The 14161-nt window shown below is 58.0% G+C and overlaps 2 protein-coding genes across 4 annotated transcripts; one reads left to right on the top strand and one right to left on the bottom strand.

The window, feature by feature from the left end:
- Positions 1-1592: 1592 nt before the first annotated feature.
- On the top strand, positions 1593-12364 carry TNIP1 (TNFAIP3 interacting protein 1). Of its 3 annotated transcripts, none has more exons than XM_010719151.3 (18): positions 1593-1692; positions 6141-6311; positions 6957-7079; positions 7194-7273; positions 7364-7426; positions 8206-8397; positions 8588-8682; positions 8767-8848; positions 9040-9132; positions 9235-9300; positions 9421-9552; positions 9626-9754; positions 9899-10021; positions 10184-10309; positions 10650-10730; positions 10836-11030; positions 11118-11208; positions 11453-12364. In XM_010719151.3, the coding sequence occupies exons 2-18, from the start codon at positions 6170-6172 to the stop codon at positions 11476-11478; spliced, it is 1839 nt and encodes a 612-aa protein (XP_010717453.1). In that variant the 5' UTR covers positions 1593-1692; positions 6141-6169; the 3' UTR covers positions 11479-12364. The 3 variants fall into 3 exon arrangements, with proteins under 3 accessions (XP_010717453.1, XP_010717452.1, XP_010717454.1); XM_010719150.3 differs by lacking the exon at positions 1593-1692 and adding an exon at positions 2940-3042; XM_010719152.3 differs by lacking the exon at positions 1593-1692 and adding an exon at positions 2940-3042 and having other exon boundaries at positions 9043-9132.
- A 114-nt stretch (positions 12365-12478) lies between these two features.
- Positions 12479-13683, bottom strand: GPX3 (glutathione peroxidase 3; the record flags this gene model as incomplete). The annotated part of the gene is given in 4 exon segments (NM_001308655.1): positions 12479-12934; positions 13016-13115; positions 13316-13433; positions 13529-13683. Coding segments are annotated over 4 exon segments (580 nt in total), but the record flags the coding sequence as incomplete, so codon positions are not given.
- Between the last annotated feature and the right edge of the window lie 478 nt (positions 13684-14161).

Below are 14161 nucleotides of genomic sequence, written 5' to 3' on the forward strand. Positions count from 1 at the left end.
GTTGCAATGCACTCAGTTTGCCTGGAAGCACTTAGAAGAGGTGGATTTATCAGACACCTTGGACTGCTGGGTCAGTGCCACTTGGGATCTCCAAGGCTGGATATGCACGTGCTCCCACTTGAGAAGGCACAACCCAAAGGAAAGTACTATTGAACTGAAATGAGCAGGAGCATGGGGCAAAAGGAGACCACAGAAGCAACGAGAGTGCCCTCGTGTGAATGAACCTCAGCTAAAGGTACTGAGCCTGGTCTTCCCCAACCAAAAAACACCAGTATGCAAAAACACATCTCATAGCCATGCTCACATGCTTGTGTACTGCAGTTGCTATCAGGTGTTTGAGATCAGAGGGCTGTAGCACATCCCTTATGAGGACAGGCAGAGAGAGCTGGGGCTCTTCAGCCTGGAGGAGAGAAGGCTCTGGGGGTTCCTTACAGCGGCCTTCAGAAAGGGCCTACAGGAAAGCTGAGGAAGGACTTTTCATAAGGGCATGTAGTGACAGGACAAGGGGAAACTATTTTAAACTGGACAAGGGCAGATTTAGACTAAATATTAAGAAATTCCTTATTGTGAGGGTGGTGTGACACTGGAACAGGTTGCCCAGTGAGATTGTGAATGCTCCCTCCCTGGAAGCATTCAAGGCCAGGCTGGATGGGGCTGTAAGCAATCTGGTCTAGAGGGAGGTGCCTACAGATGAACTAGCTGATCTTTAAGGTCCCCTCCATCCCAAATCATTCTATGATTCTATGAGTTTTCTCTCTTGTGAGCACAAAAGAACCAAGGGAACAAGGAAGAACCAGCAGGACCACAAGCCTCTGGTAACAACCGTGTCCTGATTGCTGTTTTCAGAACGAAATTTGTTCTGGGCCAACCTGGGTTGGTGACCTCAGGCAGAAGTACAAAGAACAACTGGGGAAAACACAAAGGAAGCCAGTGGGCATGTATGCAGCAGCAGCACAGTGCTGGAGAACAACCCTCTGCTTCCAGGACCACCAGGCAGCCAGTGAGCCAGCTCTTGCCTCAGTAGCACACAGGTACAATGAGGCCACAGGTAAGGAGCTCAGGAACTGTATTCAGCTTCTAAAATAGCAACACAAATCTCAGCACCAGCCAGTTCCAGACTTGTTTCTGATCATCTCAGTGGATGGCCAGCCACTGAGGTCTCCCTGCAGTTCTGGCTTCTGTAGCAGAGACAGCTCTTCCCTGCTCTCCCAAATGGAATCATCCTCCTGTTTTGGCTCCAGAGACTGCCATACGCAGGACAGAAATGTGTGTGGCACAACAGCAGCATCACAAGATGCAGCGGGTTCCCTGGGGAGAAGCGCCCACTGTTTGCAAACCTGGTGAAATCGCTCAGAAATCAAATGATGACAATGATGTAATCAGTTTCTCTAGTATTCTCAAAGTGAATCACAGCCCCCATGACACCCCCCTTTTGCTGACTAATACCCGACACTGCTCAGCGGCCCCTCAGTGTGGAAGGAATGGCACAGGAGAGCCCTTTAAGTGGTGCCTGGCTGCCTATCGAAACCACCCAGAGGCTGTCTGGGGCCTCCATCATGGGGAATTCCCCTTCTCCATGCCTAAAAGTAAACTCAGCTGGGCCAGCCTTCCTGCAGTCGGGGATCGCAGCAGCCAGGACCGAGCACCCAGACCGACAGGCTCTCGCTCCCTGAGCCCCTCGTACCCAGCCAGGTGAGTAGCAGGATGCTTCTCTCGGGATGGAGCGGAGGGGAAGGCAAGCAGCTTTTGATTGTCAGCTCAGAGCTGTGAGAAATAGAAGAGGGTTTGGCTATTTATTGCAGGCTGGGACACTGTATAAACAAAATGCTTTCTGGGTCTGTGGGATTTTGTTTAGTGCGAAAGCCAAGATTTCTGAGGGTTCACAGAACAGTTCTGGGTCTCTGGAGGAAAACAAAGAATTTGATGGAGAAAAAGGGAAACATCACTTGCTCAGCTCTTCGTCCCGTGCCTCGATGAGACCTTGGACATGGCAGACACACAGCACATCAGGGCTCCAGCACCTCCCACAACCCAGCCAGGCTTCAAGGGCGATGTCCTCTCAGGGAGGAAAACAAGCAGGGCGTTAAATTCGGTGGGAACAGAATTTGTTTTCTTTTACTTTTTTAACCCAGGCAGTGCCCCAAAACCTCAAATTGCCAGGAAACAATGGAACAGCACAGAACCTAGGAAGCCAGGATTGAGACAGCTGGAAAACAGCTCCACCCCAGGAGCACAGCAGGTCCCTACAGAAGGAGGACAACTGCTTACAGCAGTTCCTCTGTTTATTGAATACCAAACACCTTCCTCACAGCAGAACCAGGACAGAGAACCAGGTAGCAACTTGGCAAGTCCCAGAGAACTGCAGAAGCCAAGAGGCGTTCTCTGCAGTTCTGCTCCTCCGGCTGATGTTGCTGTTAGCAAGCAGGCGACAAACAAAGCAGCAGCGCAGAGACGGCCTGCTGTAATTGGCGCTGCAGCCGAAGGGCCGTAATCACTCCTCTGTAATTAGACTCAGTGGGGAATTCTCGCTGCCCAGCTGAGGAAGGACAGGCTCAGCCTCACGCTGCCCTCCCACAGGGCTCACGCAGGAAGGCCTGACACTGCGGCAGAGCCCCTGCCCAGCTCCTCCCCGGCCCGCGGCAGAGACCTGCACCAGCCCTCAGGAAGGCAGCGAGAAGCCATTTTGTCTCTCTGCGAGCCAGCTGAAGGGCTGAGAGCCTCGGGTCTGCCTCTCCTCTCACAGAGAACCCCCTCAGATGGGGAAAGGCCGGGACCCCGCACCCCTCAGAGCCCCAAGAGTGAGGACGAGCAGCGCACATATCCTATAATACACACCACCCACCGCCCGCCATTACACCCCACTGCCCCGGCCACCCCAACCCTCGTTCTTTATAACCCGCACCGGCCGCTCCGATTGGCTGCGGCACCTGTCCGTCATGCTGGGAATTTCCCGAGGGCGGGCCCAGCGCTGCCGCGCCGTTTCCTCCTCCTGTGCCGGCGGCGGAGCGCAGCGGAGCGGTGCTGGGAGCCCCGCGGCTGCAGGTGGGCTCGTAGCGGCTCGGTGGGGTTGGGTTGGATGTGGAGGCCGTCCCGGAGGGGCACGGCTGTCCTCTGCTGGGACGCTGAACCGACTTCTTCTGAAATGGGGCGGCTGTCGCTGCGTGCGGCGGTGACATCCCCGGGGCTGTCGTGCCGCTCGCCGTTGGGATGAACGTCTTTCCGTGCTTCCGTCGCGCGGTGACGCCGTGCCTCGGTTTCCCCTCGGGGCGGAGCGGTGCCGGGATGCTCCGCACCGCTCCGCGTTCCCGAACACCCCAGGCGCGTCCATTCGGAACGTTCCCGTTGCTGACGGCCGGCGGGCCGTGGGCTCCGGGCTCGGCGTGGCCGCGTGCCGCGCGTTGCCCCATCGCGGAACGCACCGCAACCCGGCGCTGGGTTGCACAACCCCGGGGTTTCCCAAACCCCACGGCTCTGCTCACTGATATGGGCCTTTTGGGGCTGGAACACGAGCAGGTGCCGTGCTCTGCTGGGATGCTGTGCCGTGCATACCCCGATTCTGGATTCGTGGTGTGCACCGCTTTGCACCCCATAGTACAACAAACGCAGCTTTCCTCCCAAAGCTCGCTATTTCCACCCTCCTGGGCAAAGAGGCAGCGCTGTGCCGCCGCGCGTCCTGCCGAAGTGCACGTTTGTTTACAGACAGCTGGGCTGTGAGAGCAGACCTTGAGCACAGAGCACTTTGTGGAGGCAGGAAGGTTCCAGCAAGGCGCGCCCTTGGGAGCCTTGTATGTGGCTCTGCAAAGCGTGCAATCAAAGGAGGGGGGGTTGGCATCCTTTGACATCCTTCCTGGCTCTGAAAGATGCCCTTTTGGCCCGACCTGTTTGGCACGGGGCTGTGGGCTGCTGCTTGCCAACAGCTGCTGCAAAACACCGTGGGTGGAGGCAGCCGAACCACCTCTTGTAGCACTGCAGATCTCAGTGCTTTGAGAACAACAATCCCTTCACTCTGGGTGCCAGAGGGGAACTTTGCTAGCACAGCTTTGCAGCCTTCTGCTGCTGGCATTGATTGCATTGGAGCAGTGTGCTTTGCCCCAGTGCTGTGCAGAGCAGTGAGGGTGGCAGCGCTGAGCCTTGCTGTTTCCTTGCATGGTGAGAGCTGTGATACAGCCGTGTGTGACAGCCTCCGGGTTCTGGGGAGAGGAACAGAGAAGGCAGCACGAAGATGCTGCTGCAGCAAGCCTTGCTTTGCTGCGGGGATGGGGATGAAAGCCAGTATCTTCCTGAGCATTGGGACATCACAGAGGGGACGTGCTTTGTGTCCTCTTTCGTTGCATGGGGACCTTGCAGCACCACAACCAGCCCATGGCTTCCGTGTTGCCTTACTCCCAAGCTACATAAACACCTGAGAGTCTCCCTGCCCACCCACTCTGTCCTTCTCTCCTTTTGCTGAGCTGTGACCAAAATTCACCACCCCAAGGTCCCGCTGCCCTGCCTGCATCCACAACCTGCCCACGGGCACCAAAACCCCAGTGGTGACCACAGTGTCTCACAGCCTCTGCCAGCACCTTCTGGCACCCCTACCAAAGGCCTTTCTGCCTCCCTCCTGGTGAGCATCCCATGGCCAGCAAGGAGTCATGGAATGACCTCAGTGGTTTGATTAAGAACCAAACATCCAACCTACTCAAAAACCAGCAGCTTCGCTTGAGTTGGCTGTTGACATGTCTATCCTACTCTGTTTTTAGTGAAATGTGGGATCTTCATTGTACGTTGTGGTTTTGATATGGCCATTACAGTCTTTGGGATGGCCCGTGGATAGGGAAATCCATGACAGAATTGTGGGTATTGGGGATAAGCAGAGGCTGGAGGCTTTGGTTTGTGTGCTTGGCCATAGTTGGATTTAGTGCTGTGGGTCATGTTGGGATGCTTAATGTCAAATCCCCTTGTGTACAAGGTCAGAGCAGGGGACAGGAGGGCAGTGGTGTGTGTACCAGCGAGATGCTGGATGCAGGAGCACAATGCTGGCCAGCTACTCTGAAAGCCCCATGCTTGCACCTGGAACAGCACATGGTGACCAGACAGGTCCCCAGCCTGTGTGTGCTGCTGTCCTCATGTTGCCCAGGTGAGTGAGGCACCTGCTGTGCCATCTCCCTGCAGGGGACATGCCACTGCTGTCAGATGTGGTGTATGATAATTACCTCCTGATAAGGTGAGCGCTAATTGCTGCTCCTGCTGTGGATGCTGCCAGGTGGCAGCTGTCACCTAGGTTGTCCCCTCTGCTTCTGGGCAGTCACCATCCCCTGTGACCTGCTCAGATGGCATGTGATGTGGATACTGGTCTAAAATCAGGGCTTCCTCTTCAAAAATGCCCCCCAGGATCCTCCATTCCCCCTTAGCTGGGCGCAGCTGCTCAGTGCCCTTCTGGCTGCTAAGCTGTCACCTGCAGGGTAAGGACAACAGCTGGGCTGGGAACCTGCTCCCACTGCCACGAATGCAAGGAGTGTGACTGGGACACCCACACAGGCACGGCTTTTCATTTTCAACATGAGTAGTGCTTGGGAGCGGAGTGGAAGGACTTGTTTTTTTTTCTCATTTCCCTTTGTTTTGGTGACAATTGTTTGCGGAAATCTCTGTCTGAGGGGCTTTCCAGTACGATGTTGTCAGGCTCTGTGTGTTCCTTTAGTTCATTTGTTTGTTTGCCCTGCTGCATGGATGGAAATTGTGACTTCACTGTAAAGCTCCCATCACTTCAATGGTTTTCAAACCCAGCAGGAAAAAGGCTTCTTGCAGGAAAACAAAAGCCCAACCTCAGCTGTTTTCCTTGACTAACAGCACCCTGCTGCATGCAGGCGATGCCCCAAGCTGCAGTATCCACCAGGGCCTCCGTTCCCTCAGCAATGCAGGTGGTTGGGGCTGCGCGGGGACCCTTGTGTCTGCTGAGCTGTGATCCACACGGCACGAGGACTGCCAGCAATGCTACCACATGTGACAGCTCTCGTGGCCCTGAGTCACCCCGGTGCTGTCACTCGCACAGGGCGGGCGCGAGCAGAGCGTGCAGAGCGCAGTGCCTTCACCTGGTGCGGTGCTGCAGTGGGGACTGCGGCGGCAGCCGGGGCAGGAGGGTGACTTGCTGTTCCTTGCAGGGATGCTGGGCTGGGAGGTGGGCGGCTGAATGGCGGCCATGGAAGGGAGGGGACCCTATCGCATCTACGACCCTGGCGGGGGCACGGAGGAGAATGGATCCACGGCTTTCGAGCGGCTGATAGAGGAGAACACCCGGCTGAAGGAGAGGATGCAGGGGATCAAATCCATTGGTAATCACTGCACGGTGGATACCAGACCCAGAGGATGGGGTTTGGTTTCTGGACAGCCTCAGCTTTGCAGCCTGTGCGGCATTCATGGGCCTTTTTACCGTGGGATGTGGATGGACTGAGACCTTTCTAAGCTCCTGGGGTGTTTTGCAGTTGTGCCACCCCCTTTTTCCTCTTTATCCTCCTTCTCCCACCCACCCCATATTTTGCTTTCAGTCCCGTGACCCAGCTTCTGCTTTCGAGTCCTTCTGCTTCAGCAACTGAATTTCTACCTCCCTCCTGATCCCCGTCTGCCATGTCCTTGCCTGGGGCTCAAGCTGTTTGCTGCCCTGAGGCTTGCAGCCTTGACTGTACATTACCCAGGCTTAAATTGGGTTCTTGTGGGAGGTGTACAAATGTAGTGCTGCTGTTCCACCTCCTGGAACCAATCCTCCCTGCATCAGTATGAGGAACCTGCGGCTGTGAGCCACAAAGACAGCTTGGCCCCAGGATTTGGTCAGGAGGAGATGTTGTTGGGTAAAAACAGACCTCATACCCAAGTAGGGGGACTGATGCTGATGGCTGTGGCTGCAGCAGTGTGGGCACTGTGGGTAGGGGGAAGTATCCTCGAGGAGTGCCCTTGGTGAGCATCCTTCTGCTGTCCCCCAGGAGAGCTGCTGGAGGAGTCTCAGGTGGAGGCATCCAAGCTGCGGCAGAAGGCAGAGGACCTCGTGAAGGACAACAAGATGCTGATAGCATCGTCCACATTGGAGGAGCTGGTGGAAACTGGAGGTTGGAGATGGGATCTCACTGAGCAGAGGGAACCTGACAGCCCAGGAGCTGAGCTTGGGGCAAGGCAGAGGTTGTGAAGGAGGTCTGATGTGTGCCTGTTCTCTCCTCCTGCAGCCGCTGGCCCTGAGCACAGCTCTGCCCTAGCTGCCCCAGGCAGTGCCCAGCCAGACACAGGAACACAGAAATCCCCAAATGTGAGTGGTGAAAGTGGGGCTGAGAAGAGAGGGGTGCAGCAGGGGCTATGCCACTCCCAGCTGGAGCTGACCATGCTGCTCCCATTGCAGGGCTCCTCATCAGAGGTGGTGGCTGTGGAAGCACAGGGCTGTCCCCAGGACAGTGGCAGAGTGGTGAGTGCTGGGATTTGGGCAGGAGGAACTGCATGGCCCAAGGCTTCTTACAGTGCACAGTGGGCTCGGGGGCAAGGGGAGCACCGGTGTGTCAGCTGTGACAGTGACGGCGACAGCCCAAGGAGCTGAATGCTTCGGTGCTCCCCTCTCAGAGCCAGTGGGAAGACCAGCATTGTGCACCACCGCTGGCAGGGTCTGCCCCAACCCCGGCACAGTGTGAACTGTTTGCTGAATGTCCCCTTGGCTAGCACTGTCACCTCCATCTGCTGCAGTTCTGTGTGCTCTGGAAGGGATGAGGGCAGGGACAGCGACTCCAGCATTACAGCCATACCCTGCCTCACCATGCCATCCCAGGGCCATGCCCTGCAGCACACCCTCCTGGGGCAGTTTCAGGGCACTTATCCCTGAGCACAGGGCACGGGGACAGGCTGTGACAGGAGGGGATGCCTGGGGAGTTCCCGAGGGCAGTGATGAGTCAGTGGGGCTGGGAGTGGTGCCGTGAAGGTGTGCCATTGTGTTCACAGCACAGAGTCAGGCTGTGTTGTGCCAGTGCTGCCACAGGTCTCCTAGGTGATGCCACAAAAAGGGAGGATGAGCCCATTGGGGACACCCCCTGTGTGTAGGTGGGGATGTGCCGTGACGCTGCAGGGTGCGCCCGATGCGCGCTCCCCAAGGCTGCATTAAATCCCACGGTGTGCCAGGGACACACAGAGCCCTGAGGGAGGACGAGGGGAAGGAGCAGAAACCCTGAGCAGAGAGTGATGCAGAGCTTCGTGCAGGAGCTGGAGCCGCTGCCCCATGAGGATGCCAACCTTCTGCCACAGCTGCAGCAGCTGGAGAGCACACTGAGTGGCTGTGCTCGTGAGGCCAGCAAGGACCAGGTCTTCGTGCGCATGGGCTACATGGCCTCCGAGCTGAAGCGCCTGGCCTCCAAGGTGCACAAGAATGAGCAGAGGACGTCCTTCCTGCAGGTGAGTGAAGCATGGATGTTTGTTTTTCCACTTTTTTTTTTTCCTTTTTTTTTCATTCTGTGGAGTTGGGCAGCTGGGAATGACAAAGGTTCTTGTGCCTGGTAGACATCCCGGGGGGCGACTAGGGGTGGCAACCCCAGTAAAAGCTGTGTGCTGGGGGATCCTCACACTGCCGTCATTCACCTTGCAGACGCTGTGCGAGACACTGCACACAGAGAACAAGGAGCTGCGAACCAAGCTGGAGAGGGACCTGGAGCAGAGAAACCAAGCGCTGGAGAAGCTCAGGTGAGGGCAGCCAGCATGTTGTGGGGGGCGGGATGGGGCACCCTGGGGGTTTTCTCCACTGACTCCAGGGGTCTCTGCCTGCAGGTGTGAGAACCAGGAGCTGCGGAGGATGGTGACCCTTAGCAACCAGGAGAGCGCAAAGAGGGAGGCAGCCGAGCAGCAACAGGTGTGGGGAGAGCACGGACCTCAGGCAGGACTGGGCAGGGGGCAGACAGGAATCCCCATGGCCTCGTCTCAGTTCTCTCCAGTTTGTCCCAGTAGGACTGGTGCAAATCCTCAGGGTGTTGAGGGGTGAGGTTGGTGGTGGAGATGGAAATGGCTTGCAAAAGCTTGAGGTCACTGTGTGTGCACTTGCAGCAGAGCGGGGTGGTAATAGAGAAGGCAGCGGGCAGAGGAGAGCTGGAGGCCAAGGAGAAGAAGGTGAAGATCCTGGAGCACCAGCGCCGGGAGGTGAGGATGAGGCTGAGACTGAGACACAGCCCATAGGAGGAGCAGGATTTGGGCTGCGGGGGCACAGTGTGCACTCCTGCAAACAGCACTCTGTACCCACAGCTGCTGGAAGTGAACAAGCAGTGGGACCAGCACTTCCGAGCCATGAAGCAGAAGTATGAGCAGAAGGTAGGACTTGGGGTTGTGCTCGGGTTGCACACATCTGCTGGGCACATGGGATGCTCAGATGAGACCCAGCATGGGGAAGGGGCTTGAGGCCATCCCAGCATCCCCATTCCGTGCTGGCAGATGACAGACCTACACCAGGAGCTGGCCGAGGCGCGGCGGGCACTGACTGAGCTGGAGTCAGAGAGGGAGCAGAAGCAGAGGGATTTTGACCGCAAGCTGCTGCTGGCCAAATCCCGGATCGAAACGGAGGAGGCAAGTCCCCTGGGAAGAGCAGTGGGCAGCTGCCAAACCCATCGCCCTTCCCTGGCTGACCCCATCCCTGCAGGCAGAGAAGGACCGGCTGGGCATGGAGGTGCGGGACCTGCAGCAGAGGATGCGGTTCCTGCAGGAACAGCTGGCGCCAGTCACCAGACAGAGAGAGTACCAGGAGAAGGAGATCCAGCGGTTGAACAAGGTAAGAAGCTGCAGAATGGCCCCTGCCACCATTTTGCTGCAGAGTGACAGCATCAGACGATGCCCATCCCATCCCCATCGGTTCTCCAAGGATGCAACCCCAGAGATGATGCCCACTCTAACTCACACTCCTCTCCCTCTCCAGGCACTGGAGGAGGCACTGAATGTCCAGGCCTCCCCTCCACCCATCTTCGCTGGCACTCTGGAGCCAGCCGGGAAGGTGCCACCACAGGAACTGCTGACCCAGAACGAGCTGCTCAAGCAGCAGGTAGGGCCAGAGGGGTGGGAGGGAGGGCAGAGCAGAGCGTCCTGTGGTCCTTCACCAGAGGGACTGTAATGGTACCATGTGTGCCCAGGACTTGGCACAGCCACTGCGGTTGGGGTTTATAACACAGAGACCGGGTGCACCCAGTGCTCTGTCTTCCACCAGGTGAAAATCTTCGAGGAAGACTTCCAGCGGGAGCGCAGTGATAGGGAGAGGATGAACGAGGAGAAGGAGGAGCTGAAACAGCAGCTGGAGAAGCTGCAGAAGCAGCTGGCCGTGTCCAACAACCAGGTGAGCAGCAGTGCACCCTTCATGGATGAGTCGGAGATGCTTGTCCCCTGTGTTGCAGCCCTGTCACAACCTCAGAGCAGGGGATGAGGAGGGACAGGGGACAGAGCAGTGGTTTTACTGCTGCTTATCCCTGCCAGAGCCTAATGCAGGGGCTGAAATTTATTAAGTGTGTGGTACTGCCCTCCCATCCTGCCTGGCACAGAGATCTCCCCAGCCCAGCTGTGCCCGTGGAGAGGTTTAGGGCTCTCCTCTCTGCCCCTTGCACTTTTCCAATGAGTCTGGTTGGGGCACAGCAGCATTCCTTGCCCCATGCTCTGCCCTAACCTCTCCTCACCCCCAGCTGCGTGCCTCCAAGGATGACTGCCAGAGAGAGAAGGAGGAGAAGGAGAAGCTGAAGAAGATGCTGAAACAGCACAAACAGGTGGGATGGTGAAATGTACTTTCTGGTGGAGGGCCTGGCACAGAGAGGGCTGGGACTGCTCTGGGCTGTCCCTAGGCTCTCAACATCTCTCCCGGCCTCTCACAGGCTTCTGGAGAGAGGCTGCACCCTGACCCAGTGCCCGGACCGCTGGGCCCTGCGTGCCCCGTGTACCAGTACCAGTACAGCCCCTCCGTACCTCACCCCATGTACCATGGCTATGACGAATGGCAGCAGATCCGCTACCCACCGGCGCTGCAGGGCGAGCACGCGCCAGGACAGAACTTCCACCATTATCCCCCAGTGAGCACAACGGGGAGCACAGATCAGGTCTGGGGCTTGTGATGCACATGCACAGTCATTCATCGATCCCATTCCCATCTCTTCCAGCCGGAATACCCCTGGCGCCCGCCCTGTGCTATGGCCCGCAGCCAGAATGCCACGGCAGTGCCCGGGGTGAAACCCGTCCCCAAGGACTTGGGTAAGGGATGGGACAGGTTAGCTGGAGGGGTTCCCTTCAGATCCCATGGGTTTGGGCATCCTGTATCATAAGGGGAGTGGGAATGGGTGGTGGGGACTGGACCCTGACGGTAGCATCCCCCTGCTGTCCTGCACCACATCCCTCTGGGGCCCTGCAGCATGTCCCAGCCTTCTGTCCCTGTGTCACACATGGAGTGGTGGCTGAGGAGCGGTGCTGACGCCATGCTGTGTCTCTTGTGTCCCAGACCAGGCAGGTCCTGCGCTGCCGTGATGCCGAGGAGCGGCGTTGCTGTGCTGCGATGGGGGCTGATGGCAGAAGAGAAGCAGGATGTGTGTGTGTGCCCGTGTATGTAGAGCTAGGACCTTCCTCCAGCTGATTGCCCGCTGTATCTGCACACAGTGGATGCACGCCTGGGGCCAGAGAGGCCGCAGTGGTGGCAGAGGGACTGTGGATGGCATAGCCATCTCATTCCACCTGAAGGATTGGGATTGGGATCTTGAGCCAGGAAAAGGAGCTGCGCTCCCTCTGTTCCTGGAGCACCTCTGCCAGCGGTCCCTTCCTGGTGCTGGGAGCACCTGTGGCCAGATGGATCCCGCACTGAGAGTGCTTGGTGATGTATTTATTTAAGGACTGGAACTGAATGTGTTCTCATTCTAAAAGTGTGTTTTCGCCGGAAGAGTCTCAGTGCAGTACTCGAGGTGGGAGTTGTCTCAGACTGTTTGCCCAGATTGATTCAGATGTAACCACGTGTCCAGAGCAAAACATGAACCCGCTCACTGCGCAAGCGGTCAACATTCATTTATCTGAGCCCTGCCCAGCCCCGGGCTCAGCCCCATGCATCCCCCCGCTCCCTGGAGCCAATCCTGCTCCAGGAAAACAAAGCTGCAGAGGGAAAAATACAGCCATCGGTGTCATGCGCGTGCCAGCAGCAGCTGTGCTTTTTTCTAGGTGCTGCTCGGCAGCATTCCTCCTGCCTGGCTGCTGCCTGTTATTTTTCCCTTCTGTGCTCTGGACTGAAACCCGAGCGCTTGCCCCGCTCCGTGACCCAGCATGAGGGCAGCCAGGAGGAGGCTGGGCTCAGCCTGCAGCGCTCGGAGCCGTAGTGATAAATGTGTGTGTGCTATAATTAATAAACACACAGAGATTTCCAGCTGGAGACACTGCACTCTGGCTGGGGGGGGGAGGTGTAGTTGTCATCCCCTTGGGAAGCGCTGACCCCATCCCATAAAGCATTCCACCCTCTGGTGGTGACAAGCAACAAGCAGAGCAGTGCGGTTGCAGAGCCTTTATTTGGCATTGCTGTGGGGTTGGAGCACTGGGGGTCGGCCCCCGGGGCTGGGAGAGGAGCACATCCCTGCACAGTGCGGGCAGCCTGAATGCACTGAAGAACTGCACTGCACCCGGGCAGGATCAGGCCGAGCCCACCCCACGGTGGAGCTTTCAGGCCAGGCCTTCATGGAGATGTCGTCCTCAGTTCCCCAGGGCCGGGTTGGGGGCTGCAGGGGGTTGAGCTGGGGGGCTACTGGCCCCGCTGCTGCCGCATGTAGGCGATGATGTCGTTCTTGACGGTGGCGATGTTGGCACGGTGGTACCAGCGCATGATGGGCACCCCGTCAGTGCCCACCAGGAACTTCTCAAAGTTCCATTTGATGTCGTGGTTCCTCAGTGGCTCCCAGAAGAGGTTCTTGGGGTTGCCGAACTCCTCTGCCACCGGAGGGCAGGAGTTCTGCAAAGAGAAAGGGATGCGTCAGTGCCGCATGACCCCCAAAATCTGGGTGCTGCCCTCCACCCTTGGCACAGCACCTACCTTCAGGAAGCTGTAGACCTTCTGCTCCTTTGCCCCGTTCACATCCCCTTTCTGGAAGAGTTGGAAGTTGGGGACGAAGCCACCTCCTGGCCGCACGTACCTGTGGGAGACAAGGGCACAGCAGATGGAGGTGTGACATGTGGGAACCGCAAACTTCATCCCCAGGATGGACAGGGAATGCTAAAATCTCATCTCCAAGTTGGGCAGGGGACCCCAAAACCTCATCTCCCAGCTGGGGATGAACACTCCCATGTTGCCGCAGCCTTTCCATACCCCACCTTTCTCATCCCCAGTACTCACTTCAGTGCGGGGAGGATCTCAGAGTTCTGGCCAGGCTCCTGCTTCCCAAATTGGTTGGAGGGGAAGCCCAGGACGACAAGTCCATAGGGCCCCAGCTCATTTTGTAGTGCATTCAGTTCTGCAGACAAAGAGCCGGGGATAGGTTAGGGGAATCCAAGCCCTTTGCATCGCTGTCACCCCATCCCCAGGGCAGGGCAGGTATGGGGACCTTACCGAGGTACTGCAGGGTGAGCCCTCAGTACGTGGCCACGTTGACAAAGAGCACCATCTTCCCCGCGTACTTTCGGAAGGGGATGTACTCGTCCCCATCGATGGTCAGCGCCCCGTAGTCATAGATGGTGCCCCGCACGGAGTCGTAGCATTTCACCTACGGGGAGCGGTCTGTGGGGCCGGGCTGGGGGCCGTCACTGTGCCACGACAGCGTTGGCCACCGCGTAGGACACGAGGGACGTGTCACGGCAGCAGGGTGGGCACCGTATGGAGGTACACGCACACGTGCAGATGTGCGCAGACCCATCCTACGGGAGCGGCTGCTGCAGCGGCGGGGATGTTTACCCGGCTGCAGAGTCCCGGGAAGGCGAAAGGGGGGCCGCGCCACAGCGGGAATGAGAACTGTCCCCCCCCATCCCCTCCCCCGGCGGACGCGGCGCCGCGGGACGGAATGCATCGCTGTGATCGAGGGACAGCCGCGCTCGGAGCCGCGCGGTGCGAGGGTTAACGGGGGGAGCGGGCGGCCGTGCCCACCGAGGTGCCCGGCACCGTAGGGGGCTATTTTAGGAGCTGGCAGGGGACAGAGTCACGGGGAGCTCGGCCGCCCCGGGCCGTATCCTGCCGCCCTCCGCGCAC

The sequence above is a fragment of the Meleagris gallopavo genome, chromosome 15 (assembly GCF_000146605.3).
Source record: "Meleagris gallopavo isolate NT-WF06-2002-E0010 breed Aviagen turkey brand Nicholas breeding stock chromosome 15, Turkey_5.1, whole genome shotgun sequence".
In the NCBI taxonomy this organism is placed as follows: Eukaryota; Metazoa; Chordata; class Aves; order Galliformes; family Phasianidae; genus Meleagris; species Meleagris gallopavo.

Excerpts from the sequence above, each read along its gene's own strand:
- TNIP1 (XM_010719151.3), top strand. The coding sequence starts at position 6,170 with ATGGCGGCCATGGAAGGGAGGGGACCCTATCGCATCTACGACCCTGGC. Across the intron at positions 9,301-9,420 it reads AGCAGAAGTATGAGCAGAAG|ATGACAGACCTACACCAGGA; the intron begins GTAGGACTTGGG and ends CCGTGCTGGCAG. Across the intron at positions 10,731-10,835 it reads TGCTGAAACAGCACAAACAG|GCTTCTGGAGAGAGGCTGCA; the intron begins GTGGGATGGTGA and ends GGCCTCTCACAG.